Source organism: Aythya fuligula, chromosome 8, assembly GCF_009819795.1.
Source record: "Aythya fuligula isolate bAytFul2 chromosome 8, bAytFul2.pri, whole genome shotgun sequence".
Lineage (NCBI taxonomy): Eukaryota > Metazoa > Chordata > Aves > Anseriformes > Anatidae > Aythya > Aythya fuligula.
This window is the reverse complement of record NC_045566.1, coordinates 5,901,729-5,916,487: the sequence shown is the minus strand read 5'-3', so window position 1 is coordinate 5,916,487 and position 14,759 is coordinate 5,901,729. Positions and strand designations below refer to the sequence as shown.

At 45.1% G+C, this 14,759-nt stretch overlaps 1 protein-coding gene across 1 annotated transcript in view; it reads right to left on the bottom strand.

Moving 5' to 3' along the window:
• LRP8 (LDL receptor related protein 8) overlaps positions 1-14,759 on the bottom strand; it is a 168,703-nt gene that overhangs the window by 19,965 nt on the left and 133,979 nt on the right. The window contains exon 5 of the mRNA XM_032192232.1: positions 4,880-5,242. Coding sequence (XP_032048123.1) covers positions 4,880-5,242 — 363 coding nt within the window. The remainder of the gene's footprint in view (positions 1-4,879; positions 5,243-14,759) is intronic.

Genomic DNA, 14,759 nt, shown 5'->3' with positions numbered 1-14,759 from the left:
GCTGATTGCAGCCTGGTGCCATATGACAGAAAATCACTGCCTCTGACTAGCTGGAGGAGGTCAGCGCTGATGGTACTGCCCGGGAGGTGAGCGCTACGTGGCACGCTTCCCTCGACAATTTGACAAACTGGTTCTAATGCAAAAACTACTACTTTCAGCTAACCCCAAAGAGCCATAGACATGCAGAGGGCTGGCGCCAATACCGCAACCATTGGTATGCACAAAGGCTCAGCATTGTTGGTGACAGCATGCATGGGGTGCAGGATCCAGATTCACAACTGCTGCAGGGGACTGAGCTCTAGGGCATCTACAGGCATTGAAGGGCATGAGACGGGGAGAGCGGCAACTGGAGGGTTGGTGGAGGAAGGGGGACATCCTGCCAAAGAAATACACACTATTCACAGGAGAAAGGTTAGGAAACAGCACTGCTCCTTGGAGAGGAAAGCCATATGGACTATATTCATAAAAAGCTGCAAAGCAAGAAAAAAATCCCAAGCAGTAAGCACAATTATGGGACCAGCTGTGTCACCACATTTCAGCTAATAAACCCAAACTCAGAAATGGGAAACCTCAGTGGGACATCTGGGACAGCAGCTCCAAGCTTTTGGGAGCTGTTGCTCTAAATGGAGAACAATGAAGGACAGGAGGAAATGAAGCTGTGGTCTGGGAGAAGCACAGACCCCAGATCTGGAAGTGGCTCTGAGAGGTCCTGCAGGGAGGCAGAGGCACTGCTGCTTGAACTGGTCCTGCAGTGTGCGACCACTTGCCTGGAGGAAGCCCTTCTGACGGAGAGACCACCTCCCCCATACACAACCCCAACCTCTTCCAAATTAAACCTTGGCCATTGCAAAACTTTTCCTGCTGTCTTACCTAAAATTCCCTTACCACAATTATGTTCTTCACCTTCCAACATGAAAACCAGTTTACTTCACCCTTTCTGGAGCAACTTCTACATATGAAGACAGGACGGGATGGTCCTCCATTTCTGACTGTAGGTTTTAGCTCCCCACAGATGTGCCACATGTAATTAAAGCCAATGGGGGCCTTGTCTTTCCTGGAGCAGGAGCAGGTCTCCAGTTTATGAAGTACACCTGCAAGATGTGACTACAGATTTGGAAGGCAGCTGTTATAAATCCTACTAATTGTCCTCAAAGCTCTTCTAGAAAGCAGTTATAGCCAGATGCTAAGAATAGAAAGGTTTCTAATTCTACAACAAACTAAGAACTTTGCAGGAACTGCAAACATAATGATGCACTAACACCACAAGACAGAGAAAAATGACTGCACAGTCCCAGCTCTGTTGCTAAAGGGACTGCAAAACACAGATGTGGGACTTTTAAACATTTCTGCAAAAGGATCTTGCTTCAAGAAGTGACAGAAAACTGGAAAACAGACTTGGCTTTAAGGCTCATTTCACTCCAGGAAGGCTGTGGAAGTTCAGATCTTTGAGAAATGGCCCTTGAGCCTCCTAATCAACATTCAAAAAGAGCAGATACAGAGACAGCTCTTACTGATCACAAAGATATTGAAATAGATATACAGCATTTCTATCTTTTGGTGCATTTTTCAGCAGGAGAAGGGAGAATGCTATGTCTATACCTGGCCTGGAGAACATGAGTTTGAGGCGAGAGGGCCAGGAACCTCATTATCCTGAAGCTGCGACACAAACCCAGCTGAGCACCATGGGCTACATCCCAAGGACAGACAGGAGCAGGGCTGTTCATCTGCACAAGATGTTCAGAAAACTGCTCTGCTATTTTGGGGGGTTTGTTTTATTATGGAATCTCAGCAGTTTTATAGCCATCTCAGCTCTGTAAATCACATACAAAACAATTTACCAAAGCCCTGCTAAATTAACAGGCACACTCAGACACACTTTTCATTTGCAAGTACTGGGCACAAAGCCGTATTGCTCAAATTCAGCAGATACATTCCAGATTCCAAGTCTGAGCCTCTGTTTCTTCTGTCTTCTGCTCCCCTCCCTTTTTTTTTTTTTTCCCAAAAGTTAACTTAAGCTCAAGAGAACCCCAGCATTTGCAAAATGCATCAACCCTGTTTTATAGATTGGGGGACGGAGGCACGAAAGTGTGAGGTCAGGTCTTAAGGGATCTGTTTTCTAGCTGTAAGCATTATTTATTCTCCCCCCTGGATACCCTAACCTGAGTTGCAGAGAATATTTTAAAATATAACCATTCCAGATTTGGAAACTAATAAATCAAACCTAATGTTCATTTAATACATGCATATATGTATTTTTTGAATATACATACTGGGGCAAAAAAATAACCACTCAGCATTCTCACACAGCTTCCCTGAAATGTCTCCTTCACTCCTATTTATTTGCTGGTTTTTCTGCCAAAACCTGTTCACCAACTGTCACCCTTCATTCCTGCTCCACTCATTTATCACCCCAAAATAATTACAACAAATAACTGGTGATGGCCTCATGACATGTTTTTTAAAGCTCCCATCCCTCCGTTCTATACAGCGCAAAAACCGAATGATCCCCTTTTGCAAGAGAAGAGGCTACCACAGTGCTGGCACCCTCAGGTTTAACCGAGGGAGGCCCAGCAGTATCTGTGCCATTCCTGCTGCTATGGGGATGGAGCAGTGTCAAGCAGTGTGACTCCCCGTGTGCGATGCACTACGGATCTAAAAGACAATTTCTGGAAGGGAGTTAAAAAATAATAAAGGTCAATCCCTACACTCTTCACTCCAACAGACAAATGGTGACTTTGTGTTTCCAGAGTGCTCAAATACCACTTTTTTACCACAGGCGTGTGCACCCAAGCAACAGCTTTGGATAGGATGGGGAAACAACCTTAGTTTGGACTCTGACCTGGTTGACCCACCAGCTACAGTTGCACTCAGTGCCACAGGCTCTCTGCTGGCTGCTAACTGAGAGATCCCCTACCCACAGAGCAAGCAGTAGCAGGGTTATGCCTCGCAGTTAGGAATCACTGTGGTGATTCCTAATTTGCACAGGTGTAAAGCAGTCAACTCTGTACAGAGGAGCACGTCAGTAACTAAACACAGGGCTTTGGCTCTCACAGCCTCCTGGCTTCCTGCTGAAGGCAGCACAAGCAGCTCCCATGCCCATTTCTCCTGGGTAGGTAAGCTGCATCTTGTGCTGCACTGAGACTCACTGGGGAAAAAACAAAAACAAAACAAAAAAAACTACAGAAACTTCAAGCACTGAGTGTCCCCTAGTCAGGGAAATAATGGTCTCAAGTCACTTCTGCCCTCTCTAGCCACATTTCCTCTTTCTTCCACTGGTTGTCAGCACTGTGCCGTGCTGCAGCCACATCCAGCTGCGTCCTCTGCCCCACAGAAGCTGCCCTTGGCAAACCTGGAGGTGCTGCTTGGTGAAGCTGCTCTGTAACTGAGGGCTGCTGTCACAGCCATGCTCCTAGGCCTCGGCAATCTGAGCTCAGCTGGCATTTGCTGGAGTCTGTCAGATCATGGAAAGAAGCTGGGGAATTAAAATTCCTTCCAAGTTGAACAACAGGGCCTGAAAATCCATTTTAGCTACATTCCATCAGAAGTTCCATCTGGAGCTGCTCCCCTCTTGCACCACTTGGGAATGGAAGGGAGCTCCCCTCCCCTCTCCTGGGCTGTGTGACATCAGCCGTCTTGCCAGGGCACCACCGCTGTGACTGGGAGCACCGCCTGGGTCCCTCCTGACAGGAGCTACGGCAGCTCCCACGGCACCTCCCTGCAGCTGAAGAGAAGCCATCCTACCTGCTCCATCCATACCTGGATAGGAAGGGGTCAACAGCAATTATATCCTTCAGTTGAAGCTGCTCTCTCTCAAAATAAGCTGTGCTTCTCCTGCTCTGCCTTTTAAAATTGTCCTTGGCAATTTTAGAGGCACACCAGGATTATCTACAGCTCACCCTGGTGCTCTCCTGTCCTGTACACAGTGGTGTACACACTGTACCTTGCCACCTCCTCCTATTGCTGAAGAAGCCAACAAATTCGCATCTGTCTACCTCTGCCCAGAAAAGAGTCTGATCCTTCCTCTCCTGGAGGAGCTGGAAAAAGAGGAACATTTTCTTATGGACCTTTGTAAAAATGTCTGCTTTCTGCAGCTGGCTGCTGCCTTCCTCCCCAGAGGTGGCCCAATGTCAGAGCTACTGAATAGATACAGCTATGTAAATATTTTATTTAATTCCAATCTTGTGATTATGAATATTTTAGCAAAACATTTTGCTCTTATTTTCTTGTCTCCCTCCTCAGATAAGTGACCAGCTTGAACAGTTTAGTGACTAAAAATGGATGAAACATTTAAAATACCATGCACACCAACAACACCATGTTAAATGCATAAAGCCAGCTGAAAAGAAATCCATTATTTATTAGCTCTGTGCCTGTAACAAGCCAAGCTCAAAGCGCATTTCAAACTGGATTCTTCAGAGGTACTGCTCTTGAGTGCCTTGTTCAGTACACTCTAACTTCAGAGGCAGGAAATTAACTATTTTTTTTCGGCTGATCATATATTCCCTTTAGCATTATGGCTTTTGACCTCCAGGTTGTGACCCCATTGTGCAGTCTGGGGGCTTTGAAATTTTCTCCCATTTTCCATTCCCTTCCTTTCTAGTGAAACAGATCTTCTCTGAAGCACGGAACCACTGAACAGCTCCTTCAACCCCCTCTCTGCATGAAATAAAAAAAACAACAAAAAAAGAGTGTGGAGTATACCTGACCCTGCTGAGACGGGGACCCAGCCATGCCATTTGGGACACAAACGCTCCTTTGTCAGGCACACAGTTGCTGCTCAGACAACTCACATCAAAGCCTTGCCTCAAACCCCAGCCCACGGTGCCTTCTGGCTGCCCTCTCCCCCCCAGCAGGGTCCCGAGCCCCTGCACACACTCACGGCAATCCTGCTCGTCGGACTTGTCCTTGCAGTCCTCGTCCCCATCGCACTTCCAGTTGAGGTGGATGCATTCGCCGTTGCCACACTGGAACTCGTGAGCCGCGCAGGTGTTGAGGGCCTTGGCATCGTAGCCGCACTTCTCCACGGATTCGTCCGACTGATCGTCGCAGTCCGGCTGGTTGTCGCACACCCACAGCTCGGGGATGCACATGCTGTTGTTGCACTGGAACTCGTTGGGGTTGCAGGTCAGAGGGGAGCATTTTCGTTCATCGCTGCCGTCCCCGCAGTCGTTGTCCCCGTCGCACACAAAGATGATGGAGATGCACGTCTTGTTACTGCACTGGAACTCGTTGGGAGAACAAGCTGGGGGAGAAAAACAAGCAGGTGAGCTGCAAGGCCTCCAACCTCCCCCTCGCCACCGTGCTGGCTTTAGTACGTTACGAATGTCTGAGACAGGGGACAGGAGAGGGCACAAATGCATGACCTCAGCTGTCCTAAACTAAACCACATGGCAAGGAGCAGGTGAAAACACACTGGACATTGCCCCAGCTGTGCCATGGAGTGCTCCCTGCCTCTGTGCTGCCCCGCAGCAGCAGAAGGAGCGCGCTGACCCAAGTTGCAGCCCCTGTCCGACTTCCCCACCACCCTTCTAGGCTGTGGGCAGCCCTGCAGAAGAAGGGGCAGGAAAAATGGGGAGCCAGCTGCAGCCGTGCCCTGGTGCTGAGGCAGGAGCAGCCCCACGAGCCCTGCTGTGTAGGGACCAAGGTGGACAGAGTGGACAGACTGCAAGGGCCAGAGGTGTGCTGGCAGGCGCTGGGGGGGACCCACAGCACTGCGCTGTGCTCGGCGCTGACACCACCAGCTTCCTGGCTGTCACAAGCACAGAATCAGGTTTGAGGATTTCACAGTGTGCCTGGTTTTGGACATATTAAGTGGGATGTGTAGGGTAAATATTTAGTGAGTTGAGCATCAATTTAGCTGCAATCTGCCAGTGAGGCCCTTTACAACACACTGAATGCCTTCCCTGGAAATCACAACTCAGCATTAACATACAAATGAGACGTTTGTCAGATATGAAACTGAGCACTGAGTGGAGCACTCTTGTCTGCAAGCCTGATGGACAGCTGAACCAGAGAAACCTGCTTAAATTAAAATTTCAGGTACTCCAATAACCTGCACTTAGCCCTCACTTTATTTCATCAACCAAATGAAAACGAGGGAACCAAAACCCTAGAAGAAATTTGCTTCAAGTACTCTTAATTAGATGTAGTTTAGTCTTTTAGTTAAAAAAATAAATAAATCTCTGCTTCTGCCCTTTCAGATATCTACAGGAAAGTTATGCATTATATAAACTATAATCAATATAAATAAAATAAATATTTTTTCTAATTGCACTTGGATAACATTTTGTCTTCAACAGCAGAGCTATTTACGGTCACTCCTGCAGAGCCCCTGTTCCAGCCCCAGTTCAGACGTCCTGGTAGCTGCAAGGGGTGGCACAGCTCCCCGCAGCAGCCTCGCGGTGAAGCAGCTGATACACGCCAGCTTCACAGCCAGCAGCGGGAACCCAGCAGTACCCTACTGAAATACGCCTGCTTCATACCTGGGAGCACAACTATTTACCTAGCAATTAAGAGTATGTTGTCTTAACTCATTCATTTACGGGGTTGTACACTGATATTTATGTTCTAGCTTGTGAACTTGCTGGGCTTCGCCTGTCAAATTAAGCAGCCCGTGTTTTCACACCAGAGCATGACAAGATATATCTGCTTCTCCCCTCCTGCCCTGCGCTCGGTCCCGTTTACTCCCAGGTTTTCCAGATGTTCCCGCGTCTGCCAGAGCACAACCTGACTAATGAGAGGAAGAAAAGGTTTGCCTTCCTTGGTGTGACACCAGGCACTGGCTGCAGCCCAAGCTCCATCCAGCAGGGATAAATGGTACAGAGAATCTCAGCTGCAGGCTGCTGTGTGCCCAGCCTTACAGCGCTAATTACACACAACAGCGTGGCCACCAAAGGAGCGCCTGTGTTAGCCACCAAATGCTGGCCAGTCCAGGCAGCTTGCCCAGGCTCCTTCTGCACTCAGGAGGGTATTTTGGGGCTGGAGAGATGCCCTCACCGGGGCATCTGGTTAGGAGATGAATGCCTCTCATAAGAAACCGAAATACAACCACAGTCTGGTGGAAAAGCATTTAAAAAATCATTTTGCATGACAGAACTGAGACCATTAAAGTGCTGCAGCCCACACACAAGTTCTGCTCTTTTTCTTCATTCAGCATACTTTCCTATCCTTAGCCAATAACTCAAAATAAAATGCTCTGTTAATCCCAGCGATCAGCACACAGCTGTAGGACCTAATGATCTCTTCAGATGATGAATAATATGGAACTGCCAAATGGAAATTTAAGGTAACAGTTTTCATCTTACCAATCTATTCAGAAAAGGAACTGAGGAATAGCAGTATTTCTAGGTCTACGTTCAATTTCTGTAACAGATCAGGGCTGAGAAGAATAAATTGTTTTTCTGGCATTATTTTGATCAATCTCAGAAACATACCAACAAGCAAAAATTTCCACAGCCCTTGATCCCTCGTTTTGGGCAAGGTTATAATGATTTGCACACTGCAGATGTGCATTCATTTCCTTCTCCCCAGCTGTAATGAGCCCATCTCTTTTCCTTCGTTGTTTTCTTGGCCCCACCTCCACCCCTCCTCCCATCTGTACACGTTTCTCTGTAGAAATTTGCTGTACTGGTAAATGAGGGACGGATAAATGCGTGTGGGACACACACAATGGAAGTTTGCACAAAAGCTCCTCCTCCGCACCTAGAGATCCCAGTCCAGGTATAAAATTACTGATAATCACCGTCAGAAGAAAGCAGAAGCAATTCACCTTCTGTAACCTCTTGCGAGGACTTTCTCAGGGAAGCTGCCCTGCTCAGACGGGGCTGGCTGCTGTCACCGTGCCGTGCCAGGGACGCCACCAGGCAGCCCCCAGCGCTGTCACCAGGGCCACCTGCAGACACGGTGCTGCTGAGATGGCTCCTTGGGGTGTGATGCCAGATGGGAGCACTACAGAAGGCTGCTCCAGGCACCTCCTGGTCAACTCAAGGAATGAAAATCACCTTTTCTTCATTTATAGACCTGACGGTCATCTTTAGGCCAGCTCAAATGGGACAGTTCCTTTGGGGTCACACTTGCCTTGAGCAGAGACCTCTGTCTGTGTGTGCAGCTGGCTCTCCTGCTGGCCCCCAGAAGGCAGACACTGTCCCAGCTCCTCTCACCCTTTTGTTATCCTCTCTAACAGCTAAAATCCACGGGGCATGCAAGGATAAAGCAGTCTGCAGCTTCCAGCCACTCGGGGACTTGCTCTGGCACAAACAGGCAACAGAGGAGAAAAGCTGCTTACAATCCCGCTGCACCCATGCAAGAGCCAACGCGCTCCCGCTCCCTGGGACCTCTGCTGTGCGGTTTGGCAAACCTAATAAAAAGCAGCACTACAAATTATCTTACATGGGCAGCTGGAGAGATGAGCATGGGGGAATGAAGTCCTGGGGACAGTTTGCTTCACATCTCCTTTCATAAATCTGTCAGGGTACCTGCACAGTCCTATTGCTACAGCATTTCCCTGCCTCCAGAGCATTTCAACAGAAATGCCTTGAATAATAATTAAATTACCACCAGGGTATCTTTTTTTGAACTCCAGCAATTTGTTTGCATTCTCTGGTTTTGCTACCTGTCCTATTGTGAGCTTACTGGTGTGAAACAAAGGAAACAAATATTAGCTTGCTTTCCTTAGTGCCAAAGAAATTAATAAACATCCCACTCTCAGGTGCAAAAACTACTGCAAATACGAAGTGATCCCAGTAGAAATATTGTCAAGAAGAAGTGTTTGTCAAGAAGTATTTAACCAACTGGTTTCAAAGCAGCATACGAGCATAATTACAAAAGCTGCTTTGTAGGGTACTGTAACCCATTAAGATTCTTCACACTTTTAGGAAGCAAAATATCACATCTAACAGGCAGTGGCCTGTAGACAATATACACCAGAGGTGCTCTGCATTCATTTCTGCCTTGTGCTAAGGCTTGATGCATACAGCACAAACATCACTATTTTTGCCTCACTGCAATCTTGTCACGTCTCTTGAGAAGAGTGCAGCAGAAGCAGTCCTTGGAAGGAAGAAAAGAAAGATTGTGGTGGTGGAGTTAGTGTCTCAGTACTGGTTTTCCTCTGCCCTGAGCCAGGATTTAACTGGAGGCTTTAATGAGTAGCCTGGTGTAGCAGCAACAGCCTTGGCTCATGTGCTGCACCAAAAAGCTAAGATAATTCTACCACATGCTTTTTACGTGTTTATAAAGAAAAATAAAATTCTCTAAGAATAGAGGGTACTCTTTAAGAACTGTATTTTTTTTAAAAAAACAACAACAACAAAAAACAAACAATCCACCAAAACCCAACCCCCATATTTGTACATAATTTTTCTACAACAGACATTTGTACAAAGCAAGGATCTTCGAATCTGGATAAAAATAAAAATGTGAAATAATCATTATAGCCAGCATTAGTAAGAGCTGGGAATGATGTACACTGGACCATTACCGCTTCCCCTGCTATCTTTAATCAAAGATTTTTAGATTTGCAGTAAGAATCTGATATTTTATTAATATTTTTCATCCAAAACCTCAGTTCCACTTGAAACTTTATGAATGGCTTTGAGAAAGATAATTATTTGGTAAAATTTGTGGTGAAGTGGATAACAGCAATTACTGACACTGAAGAGAAGAAAATGAGATGAATTATTACGCTGCAGTTTTCTGACACCCTCCCCAAGACAACTGAAAAAAACCATGTGGCTTATATTTCTTGTTTGCCTAAACCTGAGCAGGGATTCTCTGAAGAATGCAAAGGATGATTTGCACCTACTAACACTGGCACTGGGGAAACAGAGATCTGCTGTTGATTTATCGCAGCTTGAACACTGGCAGGAGAGGCCGGGGGACTTCCGAAACCCCTGAGCTGCCAGGTTTAGGATCTGAGCTCCTCACGGCTGCAGGAGTGGGATGCCTGAGCTCCATCTGCCCAGGTATTCTGCGTGGAGAGCAAATCCAGCCACCACAGCCCACGTAAATTAATCTCTGAGCGGGACTGGAGATAAGGAGGTCACAGAGTCCAGGCAGGCTGAATTAAGTTGGGGCTCCCAGGCCAGTTACTAGTGCAGCCATAGTGTGGGCTTTATTGACTCAGTATTTATTTTCAGGCTTAATTGTCTCTCTATATTTTGTTTCATCTGCAGAAAATCAGCGTGCTTACCACATACCCGGATATTTAATACTGATCCTTGGTCAAATACCAGTCTTTAAAGTGTGGATTCATGCCTAGAAGGACAAGTTTCCCATCGAAAGCTGCCCTCCAGGAAGGGCAGCAGAAGAGACAGAGGTAAATGAAGATGACCTTGAAGCGCATTGCTCTGAAAAAATGACAGGCCTCCCATGGAGGGAATAATGCAGCTGAATTGCAGTCTCACTACCAGCGGTGGTTGTTGCTATGGTGATTGATACCGAAAAGCCCATATAGATGAAGACTGCAGAAGGAATAGTAATTCCTGATATTGTTCAGATCACTAATGGAGCTAAGGAGCCATTTCACGCACTCTTGCAAATTAATATTTGCACGCACTCGCTGCCTTTGCCACGCTGCTCCCCTCCAACACAAACGAGTTATTTTCCCCCTCTCTGCAGCAGTATTTGCATAGTATTAGTTAATTATAATGGAGCAACCAGATGCCAAAGCCCCTGCTGATAAATAATGGTTGGTTCAAAAATGTATTTACTGTTTTTGAATATATTTTTGGACAATCATATATTCATTCCAAGTGATTTAATTTTCTCAAAATAGAATTCATTAGGACCCCACAATTTACGGAGAGAAGCAGCTTATGTACAAAAGATATGCATGCTCTGAATTTCTCTTGTCTTTATTTGCGTGCAATAAGACTGCTAAACTCATACGTGCAGCTTCCTCAACTTCACTCCATACTGGGGAAGTGTTATGAAGTTTATCATTTTTATTCTGGCTAAAAGACTGAAAATAACATCAAAGTAAGAACAAGTGAGGCATAAAATAAAGCAGCTTTGGGGCCGGGAGAAAAAAAAGGATGGTCAGAATGCCTAAGGTTGGCAGCTTTTTGCTCAAACCACAGACACCCCACAAGGATGTTGTAAGAATAATGACCTATCGTTACTCTCTTATATTCTGATTGAAATATAAGCAGCTGAATCAGATTGGAGATGTTATGTACTAGCCAAAATTTAAATGGAAAAAAAATAATGCTGGGATGCGTTTAGTGGGTTTCTGTTCTGACTCTGAAAACTGGAACCCGTGTGGGATACGCTCACCCCTATTCCCTCAGACACAACTTATTTATTAAAAAAGCAATTTTACAAATTAACACTGATTTGGCAAATCCCTCAGAAACATCTAATAACATCCATGAAACTAGCAGCTGCTCTGATATTATCGTACAAAGTTCGTATTTCTGAGGAATATCTGTAGTATCCAGCAAGCACAACAGGGCACTGCTGCCACTGCCTTGATCCCACGACAGTACACACAAAAACCCCACATTACCGTGTCTGCACGCCTCTAGGATTCAGTCAGACGCCCTGTGGCTGTAAGGGTTGCCTGCACAAACCTTTCTGCATGATCAGGGGTTCATTTTGTCATTGCCGAGTTTAGACCTCGGACGCTTTCCTAGGACTGGCTCACTCCATACATTTCACCTTCTGTCCATTGGGCACTTCACTCTGTGCTCACACAGACATGCACTGTCCTTGCATGCCTGCCTGTTTTACCCATTGCTTTCTGGTTTCTTACGTCCAGCTCAGGAAAAGGATTGCACCAGAACCTTAAAAGCTACACTCTGAAGTTAAAAGGCACACAGCTATGTTGCTGGCCTGTCACCACCTCCTTACCCACACATTCCCAGTCAGAGAGATGGCAGCAGTTGAAGCAGTTGGAAAAACAGGACTTTTACACTGCCACACCTAGGAAGGGGAGCCTGGGAGTTTGGTACAATCCACCATATTTTGCTTTATTGAATGCAGATAAGGAAAGGAGGGAGCAGCAAGTGACACTGCAAAGCTTCACGCACTACTTATGCTTGCACAGCTACTCTCACATCATCATAACTATGCCTATCTCAAAAGCACTCTCAGGGGAAAAAATCCCAATTCTTAGGTACAAACCAGTTAGTTGATGGAATCATTGACAGATACGTCAAGGATAGTGCAGAGCAAAGCCACACTGGCCACCCTGAGGATATGTTTCTGAACCAGTGGGCCAAACAGGTAAGGCAGAGCTGGTACACAGAGAAGCCTGGCTTCAGCCTGATCTGGCAGTGACAGCAACTGAGGGCTCACAGGTTTTAATTCAGCTGAGTAATGAGGGACAAGGCAGTGCTCACATTAGAAGCAATGAGGTCACAGCCCCATAAAATCTCCACTTCCACTGATTTAGTTTGCTTAACGGGAATTCTCTGCAAGAGGAGATATTTCTTCTTATTGCAGTTGCTTCCCTATTAGCCTTAAATATTCACTGCATTTAGCACATGGCACTGTTAACTCTTCCAGAGCACAAACAAAGGAGTTGTCACAAACCCTTCTGTAACATCTCACGTCCCCACCTTACCCAACTGGCTCTCACATTTCTCCAGGATCAGAGATCCAAAATGAGTTTGAATGTAGGTGCAATAACAACCAAAACGATGCATCTGAAATAAAACAGTTTGCAAGACATCTGATGTGAAGAGATGAGTACTTAAAAGAAGTAGCATAGAGGATACACCGAGACAAGCAGCAGAATTCAGCATAGCCAGACTGAAGGTTATGAATATAAGCAGAGACCACATCTAGAAAGACAAGACCACGGAGGTGGTCTGGGGAAGGGGAGAGACCGACAGCCTCTTTAGGAACAACCATCTCCTAATGATTTCTACTTCGGTCATACCAGGGGCACAGTTATTATTTGATGTAAGTAGTGGACCCAAATAACAGACCCACAATCTCACCCAAATATGGCAATCTTGTTTAGAAAAAGTGCTTTAGATTTTCTACTCATATGGAAAATTTAAGCACTGAGTGACACTCACAGCAGTTAAAAGTGTAAGTGCCGTGCTAACTGCACTCACTTTAATACTATTGAGATCTCTGGGACATTAGGATTCACCTTTCCATTTCTACTGCTTTGAAATGGAGGCAGTACTTTGCCGAATTTCAGCTGAGATGGTGAATCAATTGTACTGCACAAGCATTTATTTTAAACTTTCTGGAAAAAAGAAATAGAGTTAAGTGCATTTTATTGAGAGCTAAGCCTCCCAGTTACATTTTATCAAAGAAACAAACTTCTTTGCAAAATGTAAGCAAAACCAATCCAACCATTTTATCTTCCCCTGTTTGGAAATGGTGTATTTCAGCTATGAAGTTAAATTTAAAAGGCTGTTTTATCCATTAACATGACTCACAACCCCCCTCCCCATCAAACACTACATGACCCTCTCCTGCGTAGGATTGTACTAAGTTCAAGCTAGCTGATTCTGATTCAGTTTTAAAATCATATGCTCAGGAAGCATAACTGTTAAGCACTGCTTAATTAGTGAAACATATGTACCCATGGCCACTGAAGGATGGAACTTCTACCCACGTATCTGCTGCCATCATAACACAATTGTTGGCACTGACAGTTACAGGAGATTTCTCTTAATAAAACTAAACAAATTCCTGCTTTTTGGATGAATAAGCTCAGAATTATAGCTCTATTCTTATGAAGAAAGCACTTTAGGGACATAAAATACAATCATATCTGGCAATAAGAGATGCAATTTCTTGGCTATTTCAACTCCAAGAGCCCTAACTGTTGAAAGATAGATAGAAGATAAACATCAACTAAACATCTGCCCAGAAGATAAACATCAACTACAGGCCAAATTTTGCTCCTTTGACAGTATGACTTATGAGATGGGAAAGAAGGATCGGAGACAACTTCTCCATCTAATGACCTGAAAGAATAGCAGGAAAAAGCTTTTGTGTGTGCACATATAGCACTAAGCTTTGGTTTTAGCTAACCATTATGTTTATTTATTTATTCTTAATAAAAACATGTATTTCATACCACTCTTCCACAACTCTGTAAAAAACTGTCATTTGGGATATGTAGGAGTACCCATGTCTGAGAGTGTTTGCAGTTTGTTCTCTTTGCATCTCCTCTTTTTTCCCCAGTGTACCTTTGCAGGGAAACATTGTAGAAGTAGCACATTCTGAATTGTCTTATTTTATGTGCTGTGTTTCCTTCTAGCATGTGTTAAAGGATAAATTATTCATAGAACATACTGATACGGACAATTTATCTGAAACTGAGGGATCAGCAGTGTGCAAATGTGCATAGGCGACCACCAAAGCCTGCTGTGGTGAGCGAGACACCGCTCAGTACTGGGACACTCCATTTGCAGAACACTGCATGTGTCTCTTCCTTCCTACGCCTGAACTAAAGAGTCAGCATCAGGGGAAACAAAGCCATTTTGCCCTAACCTACTGCAGATAGAGCCCTGACACTGGTCAGGCCATGGTTTTCGCGTTTAATTCTTGCCATTTATGATGACTATCTTACCCTTAACCTTAAGTTGATACAGGATTTTCCATTTAATTACAACAAGCCCCCATTGCATTAACAATGAAACTACCTTCACTTTTCCTGTAAGAATGCAATTAAAGGTAACTACCAAGTTCTTTTTGCTTGCTAGTTTGTTTTGAAGGAACTCAGGAAAATATGATTATGGGTTGAGATTTTTCCAATGTAACAATGGGGATTTTTCTGCAATTACTGCTGCTTT